Genomic DNA, 16,224 nt, shown 5'->3' with positions numbered 1-16,224 from the left:
TGGAATAGAGGTATTATACACACTTTTATAATAGACTTGCAAAACCCAGAAAAAGGCTCAAGTATTTTTGACCTCTTTCCACATAAACTGAAAATAGACCATTTCAAAGTAGCTTCCATGTCACTACTGAACAGTGTCAGATCTAGCGAACAAAACCAGTGGTTTCATTCGTGACTGAAACAGACCTGACTATATTTAAAGTTTAAGTTACTGTGCAAATTAAGCTCATTCAGTATGAAACATATTTCACTGCTTTTGAGTTTCTGGCCTACTAGGGAACATGCTGGTTCATCATCTTCATGTGCTGATGGAATGCTTTCTATCTTTGTTTCAGCACACTCAGCTTTTGCATTAAAGAAATGCCTTTTTTTGTCAAGCATCTGTGGATGTATTTGATATTTAGGATATAAAAATATCACCTCCTGCTTGCAAGAGTCAATTCCATAACAGTACTTTCGCTGATTACTTTTTAGATTTTTCTGACTTTTCAAAAAACATTTAAGTTTTCATTCAAACTGAAATGGTCAAATAAACTATATCAACGTCAAGGGCTTTATTATGTTCGAGACTACATTAATGCAAATAATGCCTGTTCTGAAATCATACTGCAAAAGTTGAGATGCAATGCTATGCATAACCTTTATATTCTGAAAAGTACAGTACAGTAATGAGAACTGTTTTATTCAGGTCAAACTGACGACTTAGGAATCTTGTGGATCTTTTGTTACGTTGACAAGATTCTCCCTGTTTCCTCTACACATACTGAGTTAACGTATCAACCTGAATACACTGCATCTTGCTTCTTAAATCTCTGTACTGTCAGATTCAAAAGTTCTGCTGATGTGTTACTGGTACACGAGCTATGTCACTTGATATAAATCTTAGCTTTCACCCCAGTCTGGGAAACAATATACAGCCTAACCAGAAAAAAAAAAAAAAAAAAAAAAAAAAAAAGTAGTAAGCCCAACTTCATTCTATACTGTTTCTGCCAGTTTCTTAGGGTAATGTTTTGTGAAATACTTATTAAAAACACTTGTTAACTTTAGTTGGGTTAAGGGGCTCAGTGGCTGTTGAAATCCATGCTAGGATCTATTCTTGCCACAATTACTTATTCTCACTGCTGTTATGTTACTCTACCACCAGTACAGTCATTATTAACTCTACCTAGAACCACGGTCTCCATCAGCTTGTAACTTCAAAACATATTTAACATATGTTGTCTTCCTCTGCCAAATGGTGACCCAAGCAATTGTACTTCCACTTACAGTATCCCATAGCACAAACCTGTATCATCTGATCACAGTGTAAACTGGTAGAAGAAAGGTAGATACCCCTATTTCATCACAGAACAACTTCAGTATGAGCTAGGAACAGCACACACCTATGAATTAGAGCCTAAACTGTTCAGTGCAAGCTCTGCAACTTGCAACATCCACCCTCATGAGGATGAGGCATCTTGGACTGCCACCATCACCCAACCTGTGTTCACATTACACTTCCCAGGTTAGCACAGCCAGCCTTCGCTGAAAACTCATTACATCAGCCTGGCCAAAAAGTACACAGTCATGATAAAGTTCATGATACGAAAAGGCAAACAGCGCTGTAATTTTCAGCTAAAGTGTAAGAAGGGTATTGACAGTATTCTTCATACTTTTATGAACATGATGTGATGCTACGTATGCTTTTAGGTCAAGTGAAATATTGGCTGTGTAGATGCTCCTTCAGAAGAAAAAGCTTATAGTAACTAAATTTGGAAAGAAAATATCCCTTAGTTCAAGTATGAGGAAATTCTGGCTTGCAGATAGTATACAGCCACTAAATCCAATTTGTCCAATGTGCAACTCTTCCTGGAAAAATATATTTAAAATTGTTGTTCCATCAGGGTAAAAACTAATGAATTCCCAAAGAAAGGAAAATATTATCAATCTTGCCTTAGCACTTAATATAAAGTAAATGTAATATAAAGTTCAGTATCCTTCCGGGAACAGACATGCAGCATTTCCTCCCATTTCCTTCCTGCCTCTCACCAGAGATAAGGGGACTATGTGAAAGACAGGATACACTCAAACATGCAGTTTTCAGATGTAGTGAAGTTTCTTGTCCCTGCTATCAAGATGGTTCTGTAAAGCATCGCCCTACCGTAACTGCAAAATGATCTCCATTTCTTAGATCACTGTCAGCTTTCATCTCAAGTCAATCAAGCACAGGCCATTTTGCCACAGTCTGGATAGAAATCCTGTATATTTATTACCTCCTTGAGGTACTTAAAAGTCCTGTTTGACTTCCTCTAGTATTAATGAAGCAGAAGCTCCCATACTGCCAAAGGCCTTTCTAGATAAACAGATAGGAAAGCAATTTAAACTTACCATTGTCCTACTATTGGAACAATATGGAAAGAAAATACTATCTAGTGCAGTACACAGCTCTGAAACAACTTTTTAAGCATAGATTTCATAAATATGCTAAAACATTAAGCTGCATGCTTTACAAGGGCCTCAGACAAAAGACTTTAACCCATATCATTTAACATTTGTATGATCGCGTGAACAATTTCACATTTTAACTGCTATGAATCAGGATTATCAGTTTAATGCTGCTTTACACTTAAAAAATAACCATAGATTGCACTGAGATATTCCTATGATTTAGCACTAATTTCCTAATTTTTATTCCACGCCATTAAAAAATGACAAGAAAAAATATTGTTCCCCATGCCAGTGTACCTGGTTCATATTTAGCATAACAGCTCTCTGCCAATGCAGGCGCACATCAGAAAGATCCCAATTTCATCCTAGCACGTCTGACCTCAATCTCTTTGTGCCTTGTATTTTGAGTTAGCTGATTATACGCAGTAAATTATTTGTTTCAGTATGACCACTGAAGTCTTGATGCATGCTACATTATTTTCCTCTCAGCTTGCCACAACATAAGCCATAAGCAGCCTGATTATGGGACTTCTTACATTCATAATAGTAATAGTACGATCCTAGTAAAAGTGAAATCAGGGATAAAAATAGTCTCAAAAATAATTTCCTGGGATTTCCTGGGTTTGGTTAGTATTAAGAAAGAGCTCATAACAGCAAGAAAATTAATACTGGGGGGGACCACCAGATGGATGTTTTATTTTTCCGGTAACTAAATAGAAACATGTCACAAGCCTTGCCATGAAAAACACAAAAATAGACCAAGCTTAGCTAAAACTCTTAGAAACAAACAACAAAAAAAGGTACTTTAGTTACTTTCCAGGGGGTTAACTTCTTCATATTTGCTAAATTAGCAGACAATATCATGAAGGATTATGACAGATACATCATATATCTCACTTTGGAAAAATTTTCTAAAACAAATATCTATTAGTCACACTGAACTGTCTTATTGATTTTTAGTTTATAATCTGCTAGAGTTCCTCTGCAAATTATAGTATAGAAGGAACAGATTACTGCACAGCTTGATGAGGGTTCTTGCTTACAATGTGAAATAGTTCTACTTGATCCTACAGCAAATCTTTGCCCTTCTTGGAAAACAAGTAACTCATGAACTGAAGAATGAAAACTGGCTCTTTTTCAGTTCCAAATACAGAACACACATCCACAGCACCTAAAGGAATATGCATATATCTGACTTTATCTGAGTTTGTTATTTTAATTATCTTATCCAGTTTTCAGTTAATTATTGAAATCAGTATCTTTTATTCACCACAAAAAATGTCTACTCCACTTCCCCATGAAGACCCACAACGGGAGAACAATTTCATTAACCAGTTAACTTCCTTATCTACATGGAGTGAGTAACAGCACAGAAGTATCACAGGAAAATATGGGAAATTCAAATGAAAGAATGGCTTCCTGTATTGGCACTCCATCAGGTGGAGCTGATTATTCTGTTTATCTCCAAGTTCTCATATCCCCACTAATAAATAGACTTTTAAAAGTGTACAGTCTAATGCCTATGAAAATGACTCAGGACCAACATTCCTGAAATATCAGCCAGTCTCAGTCACAGAAATAAATAATGTTTCCATGGATAATTTAATTTCCAGTTCAAAAGCAAAATGCATTTTTCCCCTCATTGTGAACCATGGAGTCTTCCTCCATCCTTAAAAACAACAGGTTTTGGATTCCTTCTCCCTTACAGGTCTATGCAGAGAGCATGGTACAAAAACCATTTTATAATCTTAACTACAAGCTAAAAGCTTTTGATTCATTTTACTACAATTCAAGTTGGCAAATGAATCTTCAGAATGATGACACCATTTTAAATCATCTTGATCCAGAACAGACAGAAAAAAGCAAAAATTGCAATATTGACAATATTCTAGAAGGACAGACTTTAAGCATATGCTTTCTGATAACAAAGGAAAAGCAAAAATTCAGGTATTACACTGGGAAAAAGTCAGCCTGATACCACAGAGATACCTGAATTTTACTGGCCCCAAAACTGATGAAATACTTTTACTTTACTATTGTGGTGTTTAGTCTTAATTACAATAAAAATGCTCAAGACAAAAGTCACTACTCAAGAGGAGATTTGGGCACACTTACATTTCTCTTATAGTGTTTTTGTCAGAATTTTGTCATTGGGTACTTCTAAATGTGGAACTGGATACCTGATTTAAATAGCTGTATGTCAGATTTCCAGTTAAGTTTTAAATTTTCAAAAATAGTACTAGTTTTGTTAAAAGTAAGAGAAGCATATCAGAAAAATAAAGCAATTGCTTCAATACACATTTAGCAAAGCAAGCCTGTTTTAAAGTTGCAAGGACAGAGTGATGCTCTCTTTCAGCAGCTCTAAAACCTCCATTGTTTCACTACAGTGTTTAGACAAGCTCAGAAGTACACATAATTAGAGGTACTAATTAATGCAGAGACAGCTAGAATGGTGCCCATGTTCCAGGTTATATTTTGTCTTTTCCCTGAATTTGATTAATATTATCACACAGGGTAGTAGCTCTAAAAATAACAAAGATCGTAAGTCAGATGGAAACTAAACTGCAGAACAGGCACGCAAGTCAAATAAGTGAAACATAAGGTGAAGTCACAAGTAAAAATTATGCTATTGCCCTCAGAGACCTGCAAAACAGACTTTTTTTTTTTAAAAAGCTTTTTACCTTGTAAGTAGTCTATGAATCCTTAGTCCATATAACTGTGTTAGCTTAGTTAACACGTTTTTAACTGGCCACAAAAACCCCACCATAATGTACTAACAAAAAGAAATTCACATACAGACCCTCAAGTTTCCTTGACAAAATACATTTCAGGAGACATGAAAATCTGTCTTGGAATTCTCACAGCAAACAGATTTTCATAGATCTACTGAACCATCTGGCATTCATATATTACTGAAAGAAACATTGAGATCATCTCCAAAATTACAGAGAATTGGGCCAGACCTGATTCCTGGAGAACCATAACCATGAAAAGCAGCATCTCTGAGAGGGATTTAGTTACACAAACCGAGTTTACTACAACCTCATGGTACCACCTAATCAAAAAAGGGTCAATACTGTCTCAATTGTTTTAACATAGAGTAGCAATATGTAAGAAGATTAAAATAAATAATAAAAAAGGTAAGGACTGGAGTTTAGTCCAAATTCAGTATGGCTTTTAGGAGCACAAACCTTAGACTTCAGTGAGCTCACATCTCAGAATTTGCTATTTGTAGCACTATTTAAAATTTGAGAGGAAAGAGAAAATTACTTATGACAAAGAGCTCATCAATCTGTTTAGCAATCAAAAGAAAGATCAAGGAGGATCAAAAGGTGATTTGATTACAGCACAATTGTCTCAAAGGGAAAAGAGGGGAAAAAACCAAACCTCTGGGTAGGAAAGGGCTCTAATATAGTGAAGAAAGCCACAATAAACATCATTGTCTAAAAGCTGCAGACAAATTCATATGGGAAGACATGAATTTTTAATAATGAGGTTGACAAATCACTCAAACCATCATTGAAGGAAGGAGGTTTTTTTTAGCTTCTTAAAAACAGTGACAAGTTTCTCATCTGCTTCTGTGTCTTCATCAGTAGGCCTGATATAGCACTTCTTTCAGTATGTAAGAATAAAATATATGTCTAATGGGCAGTAACAATCTGTTAATATTTTCATACTATTTTCAAAGTTACATCTCAAATTATTTTTTTTTTTTTGTTTTACTGTAATCAAGTTTGGGTGTGATGATTTTTATGCACAATAGTCTTAAGGGTTCAGTGTGTGCAGATAGATAATTTATTCAGTTCAGAAATCAAAAGAAGAGGGCATTTTCACCAAGACAAAATTAAATTTTAAAATGTTTAGTTTAAGTACTTGTGAAAAGTAAGAAAGCCACTGTTTCTGAGAGAAATCTAAACACAACCCTTGAACACTTAGGCTTTACAGGCACAAGTTCCTATGAGTTTCTTAAGCAAAGCATATGACTGCTTAAAAGATGCAAATGGCATCATTACTGTCTCCAATTATGACAAAATACATTGTTATAAAAAGAACCGCTTTTGTGTTTACAATGAGCATTTTGTCTTACAGTATTGTAGCCAGAGACCCACCCATTCCTGAAAGGGAACACATTACTGTGCAGAGGCAGAATGAAATGTGAAGTAAGTATGTATTTTTCGAGTCCAGAGAACTCAAGCCCATGATGATTTTTGATAATTGTGAATGAGTAGTGAAAGAACAGTGTTTGGAAGGAAAAAGTTTTTTGCATTTTCATCCCCATTCCTGCCTCAAGTCTGTTTCCTGATTGTTTCAGCATCTTGTCAATTTTAAGTGGTTCTTTTCCAAACATGCGAACCAGTCCTTTTCTGATTTGCTGAGCTGAAGAAAAAGTGAAAATACACCTGACTTCTGATTCTGAACAAATTGCCTGTTAATGATCCAGTTCTCACCAACATTCACTTTAATCCAGCTCCTGCTTTTACTAGCAGATCACTGGAAATCACATCACTGCAACATTTTCAGAATTGTACAATATTCAGCAACTTGTTAGGAGGACAGACAGGTAAGTCAGGTAACCATTTATCTGTTTTTGGTTACTTGCTGCTCCATAGCAGAACCCCGAGCAGAAATAACTAGAAATCATAATACTGATAAAAACCTAGTATCTTGGATTAGATATTCTAGTGTGACAAACTATCAACCTAATGTATCTAAAAAAATTGTCCTAATAAAATAAACTGCTCCTGCATCTACAATTTCCAAGTAGTCCACTAAAGAACCATGGGTAATAAAGTTTGGAAGGACCAGTCAGCCCTTTTATTAGATTGTACAACATAGAGGGAGACAAGTGAAGCTGCAAATCCCTAACTCTAGTAAGGGAGGAGGCATGAACTTTCATACTCATAAGCAAATCTAATTTCTTTATCTGAACAGTCTCCAGAAAAATCTCTACTACTGCAGAAACTTCATACTTCACTGAATCACAATAACTGTATTAGCTATTATGGTTTTCTTCTCAGAATTGTAAAAGGGCTCTGCAAATTATAGTTTTTTTAAAATAAAATTCATGGTATTTCCAAGTTTCACATTTGAAAGCATTACTGAACCTCATTTTACAACTAAATGCATTACCTTAAGTATTATTCAGTTACATGAAAACAATCTACTTGCGCCTGAGTTCAAGTATCACATTATCAATTTAGAAAAACATGTTTTTCATTTAACATTCTTCTTGCGTTTGAAATAGGTTATATTACATTACCTATCCAGATAGTTCAGGTCCACATAAAATAATTAAAAATGTTTCATCCACAAGTCTAGCTCTTCTTCCATCTAATGAGAAGAATTAATGTTTCAACCTTTCTACTACTTTTGTAACTATTGCAAAACCAAAGCCTCATAACACAATGCCAATCTCCCCCCTCACTGCCCAAAAGCAAATCCTTACTGTTGGCAACCCAGACAAGCTTGTTGCTCATCAAAACCTAGCCCTGCACTAGCCATTGTACCTAAAATGCAGCTTCCTAAAGATTAGTTTCTTGCACTCTTCTATTAGTTATCTAAAACCTTTTTTTTTTTTTGAACTAGAAAGACACAAAAAAAGTACGTTTTTTTCAGATCACTGTAGAACATCCGTTGCAGCAACTAATCCTGCAATAAAGGTTGGCTAGTACAAGCTATAGCTGCTAGGCAGCTCTGTTGAAATCATCTGGACTATAAACAGGCAGGAAGAGATTATTGACAGGAGGTATGGCCTTAAGGCTCTTTCTATTCCATCACCCCGCATTAATACACCCTTTGCTGCTGATGTGAAGAGGACTGCAACTCTTTTCCAGCCTCCCATCAACATGCATGTAAGGCTACGGTATTGAGACACTCAGGGGAACTGACTTCAGCCTTGATTTTTCCCTGTGTAACAACAATTCTTTAGCCTTTGAAAAATAGTACTTCTGTGGACTCAGATAACATTTGAACTGTTACCTATGGAAATACAATCTGCAACAGAAGGCAAAATACACCATGCCAAACTTGCAATGTAAACAGAAATTTACCATGAGACAACATTTCTTGCAGGAAGTGTCATTTACACAAGATCCTACTGCCTCCTGCACTCCTCAAAGACAAGCTTATATATTTCTAGAAACCATTAGGAGTCCTCAAGTAGTAGAATGATTGAGTCCACATTTTGATTTCAAAGAATTCTGAATGCCATCAACAGATGGCTCTGGAAGATTTTTACGCTGTCACTTGCACCTGAATGGAAGAACACTTCCTTTAATATAGCAAACCTGCGTGCAAGTTTTTCCTGCTGCTTTAGAAACCTCTTCTCAGTTGGTCAGGGGTTTAATGCTGGGAAAGCTTAGTTTTAATGGCCAGTAGACCAATTTTTCTTTCTTTTTGGATGACTGCTACTGAGTACAGATCAGTATAGTCATCATTCTTTTCATGCTAGAAGTTCTACAGCACAGTAGAAAATTTTGATTCTCAGGAAGTCTCTGATCTGCAGAAGTCACATCAACAGCCAGTTTAAGATACTCCTATGTTGGTCCCCTCAACAGACACACACATCAACAGCATGTATGGAGAGAAGATATGAAGGAGAATGCAAAGACAATGACACACAAACTGATCTTAATTCTTAGTTAAAGTATCTAATTACATGAACCAAGAAATGAAAAATACAATTATTCTGGCCTTCAGACAACAGAGTTTAAATACTGGTTTAAATCACAGTACTCTGCCTGAAATAGACTTTTTACTGTGATCTATTATCAAACTTGATTTTCAAAAGCAAAAAAGAAAATGGAGCAAAAGTTCTCAAGTGGTGCATGCAATATGTGAAAATGTGTGTACATGGTCACATACATATAAACATATATGTAATACTGAATGCCTTGGTCTTGGTTTTGATCCCGGCAGAGACTACTAAAACATTTGTTTATCAAATGGGCAATATATTTCATGGGAGAAATAATTTATTTCACTGACTTTGAAACAGCTAACAGTTTTTTACCTGTGAAAGATTAGATTCCTAGTGGGAGAGAACACTATAGCAGCCAAATGAACATAATCACTTTTATTATGAAGTTTTTTCCTAACAAATCACAAGTTTCCAGATGTTGGGCCCCACAGTTCAAGAGCTGCATTGCAAATACTACAGAATAACATTCTCCCGTTAGAGCTGAAACCACTTTAAACTTAAGAGAATCGGAACAGAACAACAAACAAGTAGTATCTTTGTAGTATAATACAGTTATCGCAACTCAATACAAAAACCTCAAGGAATATAACTGCAATGGAAATCTGTGTTTATACCAGCAAAATCAGATATTACCTGTGGCAGCACTTTTTAATTAAAACAGGAGTTATACTATCTTGCATAAGGACTTGGACACAAGCTTGTTGTATCAGCTTTCTTTTCCACTTCAATTAGGTGGCAACGTAAAACAGTTTTACTACTTTCAGTGCATTTTTCAAGCTCACTGAATAAAGCAAAAGAACTTTTGCTGTTCAGAAAGAGAACATCATTGCTGGAATGTAAAGTCAGGGAATAAGATTCACATTTATGAGATATTTTCAAGAGAGTGTACAAGACCTGAATCTCCTTTTAAGATATGAACAATAAAGAAAAATAGTTATGGACAGATATTGTTATGTATCTTCCATAGTGCTTTTAGAACTTCTCAGATTCCACACTGCATTAATAAAATATATGTAAGCTTAGTACTTACCCACAGAGGCATAATCATTTGGAAGATCAGGATAAAGTTTGTTTGTATTCTTTTTAGCTGAAAGGGAAAATAAAGTAGCAAGTTATATGATATACTAACATATATTGCTATATTTCATATACTGCTTTTCTAATACATGTTCAATAGTTATAAAATGATTGCAGTTATCTAAGGAGCAGTACAGAAGAAACAAATAAGGACTCTGTCTTATATCCTTGTCCAGAGAGATAAATCAAGTTAACAGGAGCTGCACAGTAAAGCCTCACTTTCAATGACAGCGCTTTGGCAGACAAACTGTTATAGAGCCAAAACTCTGCCTCCTCTGCTCTACTGTAAGAGCTCTACCTATTAAAAGATAATGACAACCTAAAAGAGAAACTAAGTTTTCTAGAAACCAAAGTTGCTAGAAGTAGAACTAGCAGTTTCTAGTAGATCTGTTCTTTTTACTAAAAAGTTTCATTGTACCGTGGAGCTTCTACGTATCCAATAAACATGAATGCTTCCTTTGAACTATTACATGCTTCTGTAACTACACAAATACTATTTCTATGGGAAATCTGTCAAAGAGAAAAGGTTTGTTAATATAAAACAAACAAAACCTTTATCCTTTATTGCTCATGGCACTATCCCAACATGCTTTTAGTGTTTGCCCAAGGAACAGTATTAACACAATATTTTTATAGAGTCAGCTACTGCTAGAATAATTGCATAACACTCATTAGCTTTAATGCTCTAATTTTATATAGAGAATAAATTATCAAAATGTTTTTAACCTGGTGGTGTTGGTCTAACAGTGGGTTTAGGTGGTTCTGGTCTCGATGATGGTCTAGCAGGTGGGTCATTTACCTAAAATGTACAAATTTTTATAAAAAGTTGCATCACACCTGGCAGTAGATTGTAACTTCAGAGCCTAGAGGTATGTCAAGTTACACTAAAAAAAAAAAAAAATTAAAAAAAATCACTTTCTCCACTGAAATTGTATGACTCAAAAAGCACACTAAAGAACTAGTGATGCACACATGGCTGTAAAGTAATCGCACACATGGCTGTAAAGTAATTCATCATGGATTTAACAAAGATGAAAGTAAATTATTGTCTATTAGTAACGTCAACATCTACAAGAAAACATCTTCTACAGTCTTAGTATTATATTGGAAATGTGACTGAATGGAAGACAGAAAACATAGGAAAATGAAGAGTATTCACATCAAACATGGTATGCTCATTATTTGCAGATTAATTTGATTATGAATAGTTGAACAAAATTTTCTAATCATCACCTCAGACTTGATTATGCACTATTATAAAAACAAGGATATACTTTGTTATTTTGGAGGATGCAAAGCAAAACCAGCAACATTCTTGTCCAGAAGAGCCTACCAGGGTAATACTTGAATGAATATATTACTCACATGCAGTATCTACAATGTGTTATGCCTTTAAGCATCCAACAGAGAAGTTAAGAATGCCACATGAACATCATCATTACCACTGACTAGGAACAGTTTAGGAACAGAAAAAGCCTATGTGAAAAAGAGGTGCATAAACCCTTCTTTGTTCCCTTACAGCTTTTCCTGGATTATTCTTTTGCTCTTCATTTTCATATACTTCAGTGAAGGATGCTAGAGTTTCATAAAGATCTTCTGCTTGAGCAGGAAAAGGCACATCACCAAGCAAGATGGCACTAGCACGAATATCCTGCCCATAAAACCTGATACAAAAGAAAAGATGCCAGGTATTTGATCATCGCTACATTTCAATGTCTAGATAAATCAATCCTGTGCAAACGTTCCTCCCCCATCCCTGCATTTCTCCTACTGATCATCTATTGAGAAATGACAGAACTAGTTCAACACTGTAAATCTGGAATTATAAGTAATTGTAGCAGACTTGAATGCCTACTTACCACCTTATTTCAAAATGTTCTTCGCCAGTAATATTTTGTTCCTGGTCACACAGTGTGTATCAGCTAGACCACTTGAAAGCCAATCACACAGCAAACTGAAGAAACACACAACTTTTGCAAAACACTGTAATAGATTCCTTAATGATGTAGTAAAATTCCTTAATGGAAACATTGGAACCTGAATTTTATGAATGGAGATAGCTAAAAGTTACTGAAATGCTGTCATTAAAATCAGTGTTAGTCTTTGCTGATATTAACAGAATCCAACTTTTTATAAACACAGAACGTAACAATTACAAGACACTCAGAGGTTCCTTGGATTTTAAACTTAATAGGCTGCATAAAGGAAGCAGCATTCCCTAAACTGGGTATTTTCTCAAGTTCAGTGACACTCTAAACCAGATTTTTTTTGTTTGTTTCAAGTGGCCTAAAAGAATATTTCTCATTATGTAGTAAATACCTCAATGCCTATCTTCTACAGTATTGCGCTGGGTTTAGATGGCAAGGTTTTGGTAAGGGGTAGGGATGCAGGGTGTCTTCTGTGAGAAGCTGCTAGAAGCTTCCTCTATATCTGGCAGAGCCAATGCCAGCCGGCTCCAACCCAACCAAGGGTTCGTCCCTTCCAACCCAAACCATTCTATGATTCTATGATATGCGAGAGAAACAACTTTGCAGACACCAAAGTCAGTGAAGGAGGAGGAGAAGGTGCTCCAGGCACTGGAGCAGAGATTCTTCTACAGCCCGTGGTGAGGCAGGCTGTGCCCTGCACCCATGGAGGTTAACGGTGGAGCAGATCTCCACCTGTAGCCTGTGGAGGACCCCACGCTGGAGCAGGTGGATGCATCTGAAGGCAGCTGTGACCCCATGGGAAGCCCATGCTGAAGTAGGCTCCTGGGAGGACCTGTGGACCCATGGAGAGGCACCTACACAGTGGCTGGTTTTCTGTCAGGACCTGTAAGCCTGTGGGGGAGCCACGCTGGAGCAGTCTGTTCCTGAAGGACTGCACATCATGGAAAGGACCCACAATGGAGCAGTTCATGAAGAACTGCAGCCCGTGGGAACAACCCATGCTGGAGAAGTTCATGAAGGACTGTCTCCTGAGGGAGGGACCCCATGCTGGAGCACAGAAGAGTGTGAGGAAGAAGCAGCAAGAGAGACAATGTGTGATGAACTGACCACAACCCCCATTCCCCATCCCCCTTGCACTCCTCGCAGGGAGGAGGTAGAGAAGTTGGGAGTAAAGTTGAGCCCAGGAAGATGGGGTGGGGGAAAGGTGGGTTTTGTTTTTTTTTAATTTGTCCTTATTCCTCATTATCCTACTCTCTCATTAACTGGCAATAAATTAGATTCATTTCCCCAAGCCAATTTTTTTTTGCCTGAGACAGTAATTGGTAAGCGATCTCCCTGCCTTTATCTCAACCCATGAGTTTTTTGTCGTATTTTTTCTCCTCCCATCCTGTCGAGGAGAGGGAGTGACAGAGTAGCTTGGCTGGCATCTGGTGGCTAGCCAAGGTCAACCCACCACAGATATATAATCTCTAAACATTCAGCATCATCTCAATACCCACTGCAAGATGTCTAAATTGAAGAAACCCTTGCCCCTCAAGAAAATCTAAACTCAGCAGAGTACATTCTCACAACAAACTCTTATTGCAAACTGAATGTGTCCTAGTTCATTTTGTCACTATGCCTTCACTCAATCTTCTAGATTTGAAGAGAACTTACTTGCGATTTGTTTCTTTCCTTTCAATTAAACAGGTTCCTTCCAGAGATACACCTGCAAACAGACCTCGAGATTTGCAGTATGTATAGACAGCAGCAGAGCTTCTCAGGGCAACATCCCCTTCTAAGTTTCTAGAAGGAAAAAAGTTTTGGTAGACGTTCTTCAATATGGCTTTGCACCATGAACAGCAATTTTTTTTTTTATTTTAATCCTACCAGAAGTCAGGAAGAGTTTCACTTCCCTCTCTTCTTACAAACTCTGTTGAATAAATTCAAGTGGGTCAAATCTGAAATCCATTTTCAGTTCTTATTTCAGACAGGACCCAGTACAAAGTAATTAAGTTGTTTGATAAGGTTTCCTCTGAAGCACAGACCGTTGCTTCATGTGAATGCCGCACATTAGACCTCCTCTCGCATTCAGAAGTCTGAAAATTATTAACTGATGGTTTAATCGTGTTTTAAAATGATCTGATTACGTTTGTGGTGACTTGGAACTTTATTCAATATATCCAAATCCTCGCTGATTTTATGGTACCCAAAACAGCACAAAATATTTCAAGTAAGGCCTTATCAGACCTCAATAGAATTGGAAGGTTACAATTTTTGTCCTACACAGGATCACATATTTTAGGTTTGAAGATACCTCAGGCAGTCAGCCAGTCCAATGTCCTGGGCAAAATGGGTACAACATCAAATTGATATCAAGGTGCTCTGGGCTTTGTCTAGCCAGATTTTGAAGACTTCCAAGAATATAGATTCCATAGACTTTCTGTGTCAGTGCTTACTTACACTCACGTTGAAAATTTTTTTCTCATATACAGTCAGACCCTTCCTTATTTCAATTTATGGCTACCACCTCTCACTGCCATGCACCTCAGAAAAGAATTGGGGTCTGTCTTCTTGGTGAGACTCTGCTGGGAATCTTAGAAGACCTCAAGGTCTTCGCTCCTCCAGGTTAAATAAGCTGAGCTCCCCCAGCCTCATCGTTCATGTACTCCGTGTCCCTCACCATCTTGGTAGCCATTCACTGGACACACTCAAGTTTATAAACATCTTCTACTGCAGGGCTGAAACTGGACACAATATTCTAGGCACAGTCTACAAATTGCCAAGTAAAGGGGAACAATCACTTCCCTTATCTACTGGTTACAGCTCTGTTGATGCAGCCCCCTACACTGTTTGCTGCCTCTTCTGTCAGGATGTACTGCTGGCTCAGCTTACTGTCCCCGGCACCTTCTCAACAGGGCAGCTACCCAGCCTGGCAGCCTCTGCCTACATAACTGTAGAGGAAGGGTTTATCCAACTAAGGGTGCAGAATTTAGCATTTGTCCTTGTTTAATTTCATGAGGTTTCCTGTTGGATCTTTCCTCTACACTTCTAGGTCCATCACTCTAGCCCTACCCTGAAGCATATTGGCTGCACTCCCTGATTTCGTGTCATCCACAAACCTGAGAAGGATATTTTGCATCTCCTCCTCCAAGTCACTGATAAAAATCTCAATCAGGAGAGGTCCCAGAAGAGTCTCCTGAGGAATTTCAAAGAAACCTGGCTTCCCAGTACAACATTTACCACTATTCCTTGAGCCTGATGATCTGATTTTCACCTATTTGCTAGTCTGCCCCACCCTGACACCTAGGCCACAGTGTCCCAGATTGGACACAGAGATGTTTCAGGATAGCATATTGAACGCCTTTGCAAGGCAGGTAACATTCACTGCCCTCCCCTGATCCACAGATCTCTCTCACCTGTGGAACAGGTATTATCTTTTTATTTTCTCAGAAAAGATGAAAAAACATCAGTAAAAACTTCATCATAAAAAAACAAAGGCATAAGGAGGCACATGTCCCATGAGCAGAGCCTGAGGCAACTGGGCTTGGTAAGCCTAGAGAAGAGAAGACTTAGGGGGAACCTAAAAGAAGCCTTGAAGTATTATCTATGAAGAGGCAATTAAGAGTATGAAGCCAGGCTCTTTATAGCAGTGTATGGTGGAAGGATAAAAAGCTATGGACATAAATTAAAACAAGAAATGTTTTGACTGGATGAAAGGCAAAACTTTTCACCATGAGGACAGACGAACAGTAGAGCAGGTTGCCCAGAGAGCCTAGGCAGTCTCCATCTTTGGAGGTTTTCAACACCCAACTGGAAAAAAGCCCTGAGCAACCTGATCTAAAGTCATAACAGATCTTGCTTTGAGCAGAAGGTTGGAGTAGATATATCTTAAGATCCCTTCCAAGTTAAATTATTCTGTGATTATATCATCTCATTCTTCAAAGTAAGCTAGCTTAACCACTTAAGGTTTAAAAGTAATTATTTGGTGTATTTTTTATTTACTGTCAGGCAGATCTGTGGTGACAGAAAGCACAGACCCACAGGTTAATAAAAATAATAGTTCAGTCAGGCACAGTAGCACCTGTGCTCTTTACTGAGCCTAGCCAAGCAG

The 16,224-nt window shown here is 37.4% G+C and overlaps 1 protein-coding gene across 1 annotated transcript in view; it reads right to left on the bottom strand.

Moving 5' to 3' along the window:
- SH3YL1 (SH3 and SYLF domain containing 1) overlaps nt 1–16,224 on the bottom strand; it is a 48,546-nt gene that overhangs the window by 14,224 nt on the left and 18,098 nt on the right. The window contains exons 6-9 of the mRNA XM_074861652.1: nt 13,788–13,916; nt 11,723–11,867; nt 10,930–11,002; nt 10,157–10,213 (exon numbers count right to left, since the gene is read on the bottom strand). Of these exons, the coding sequence (XP_074717753.1) occupies nt 10,157–10,213; nt 10,930–11,002; nt 11,723–11,867; nt 13,788–13,916 (404 nt within the window). The remainder of the gene's footprint in view (nt 1–10,156; nt 10,214–10,929; nt 11,003–11,722; nt 11,868–13,787; nt 13,917–16,224) is intronic.

This window comes from Strix uralensis, chromosome 3 (genome assembly GCF_047716275.1).
Source record: "Strix uralensis isolate ZFMK-TIS-50842 chromosome 3, bStrUra1, whole genome shotgun sequence".
Classification (NCBI taxonomy): domain Eukaryota; kingdom Metazoa; phylum Chordata; class Aves; order Strigiformes; family Strigidae; genus Strix; species Strix uralensis.
This window is presented reverse-complemented; position numbering and strand designations above follow the sequence as displayed.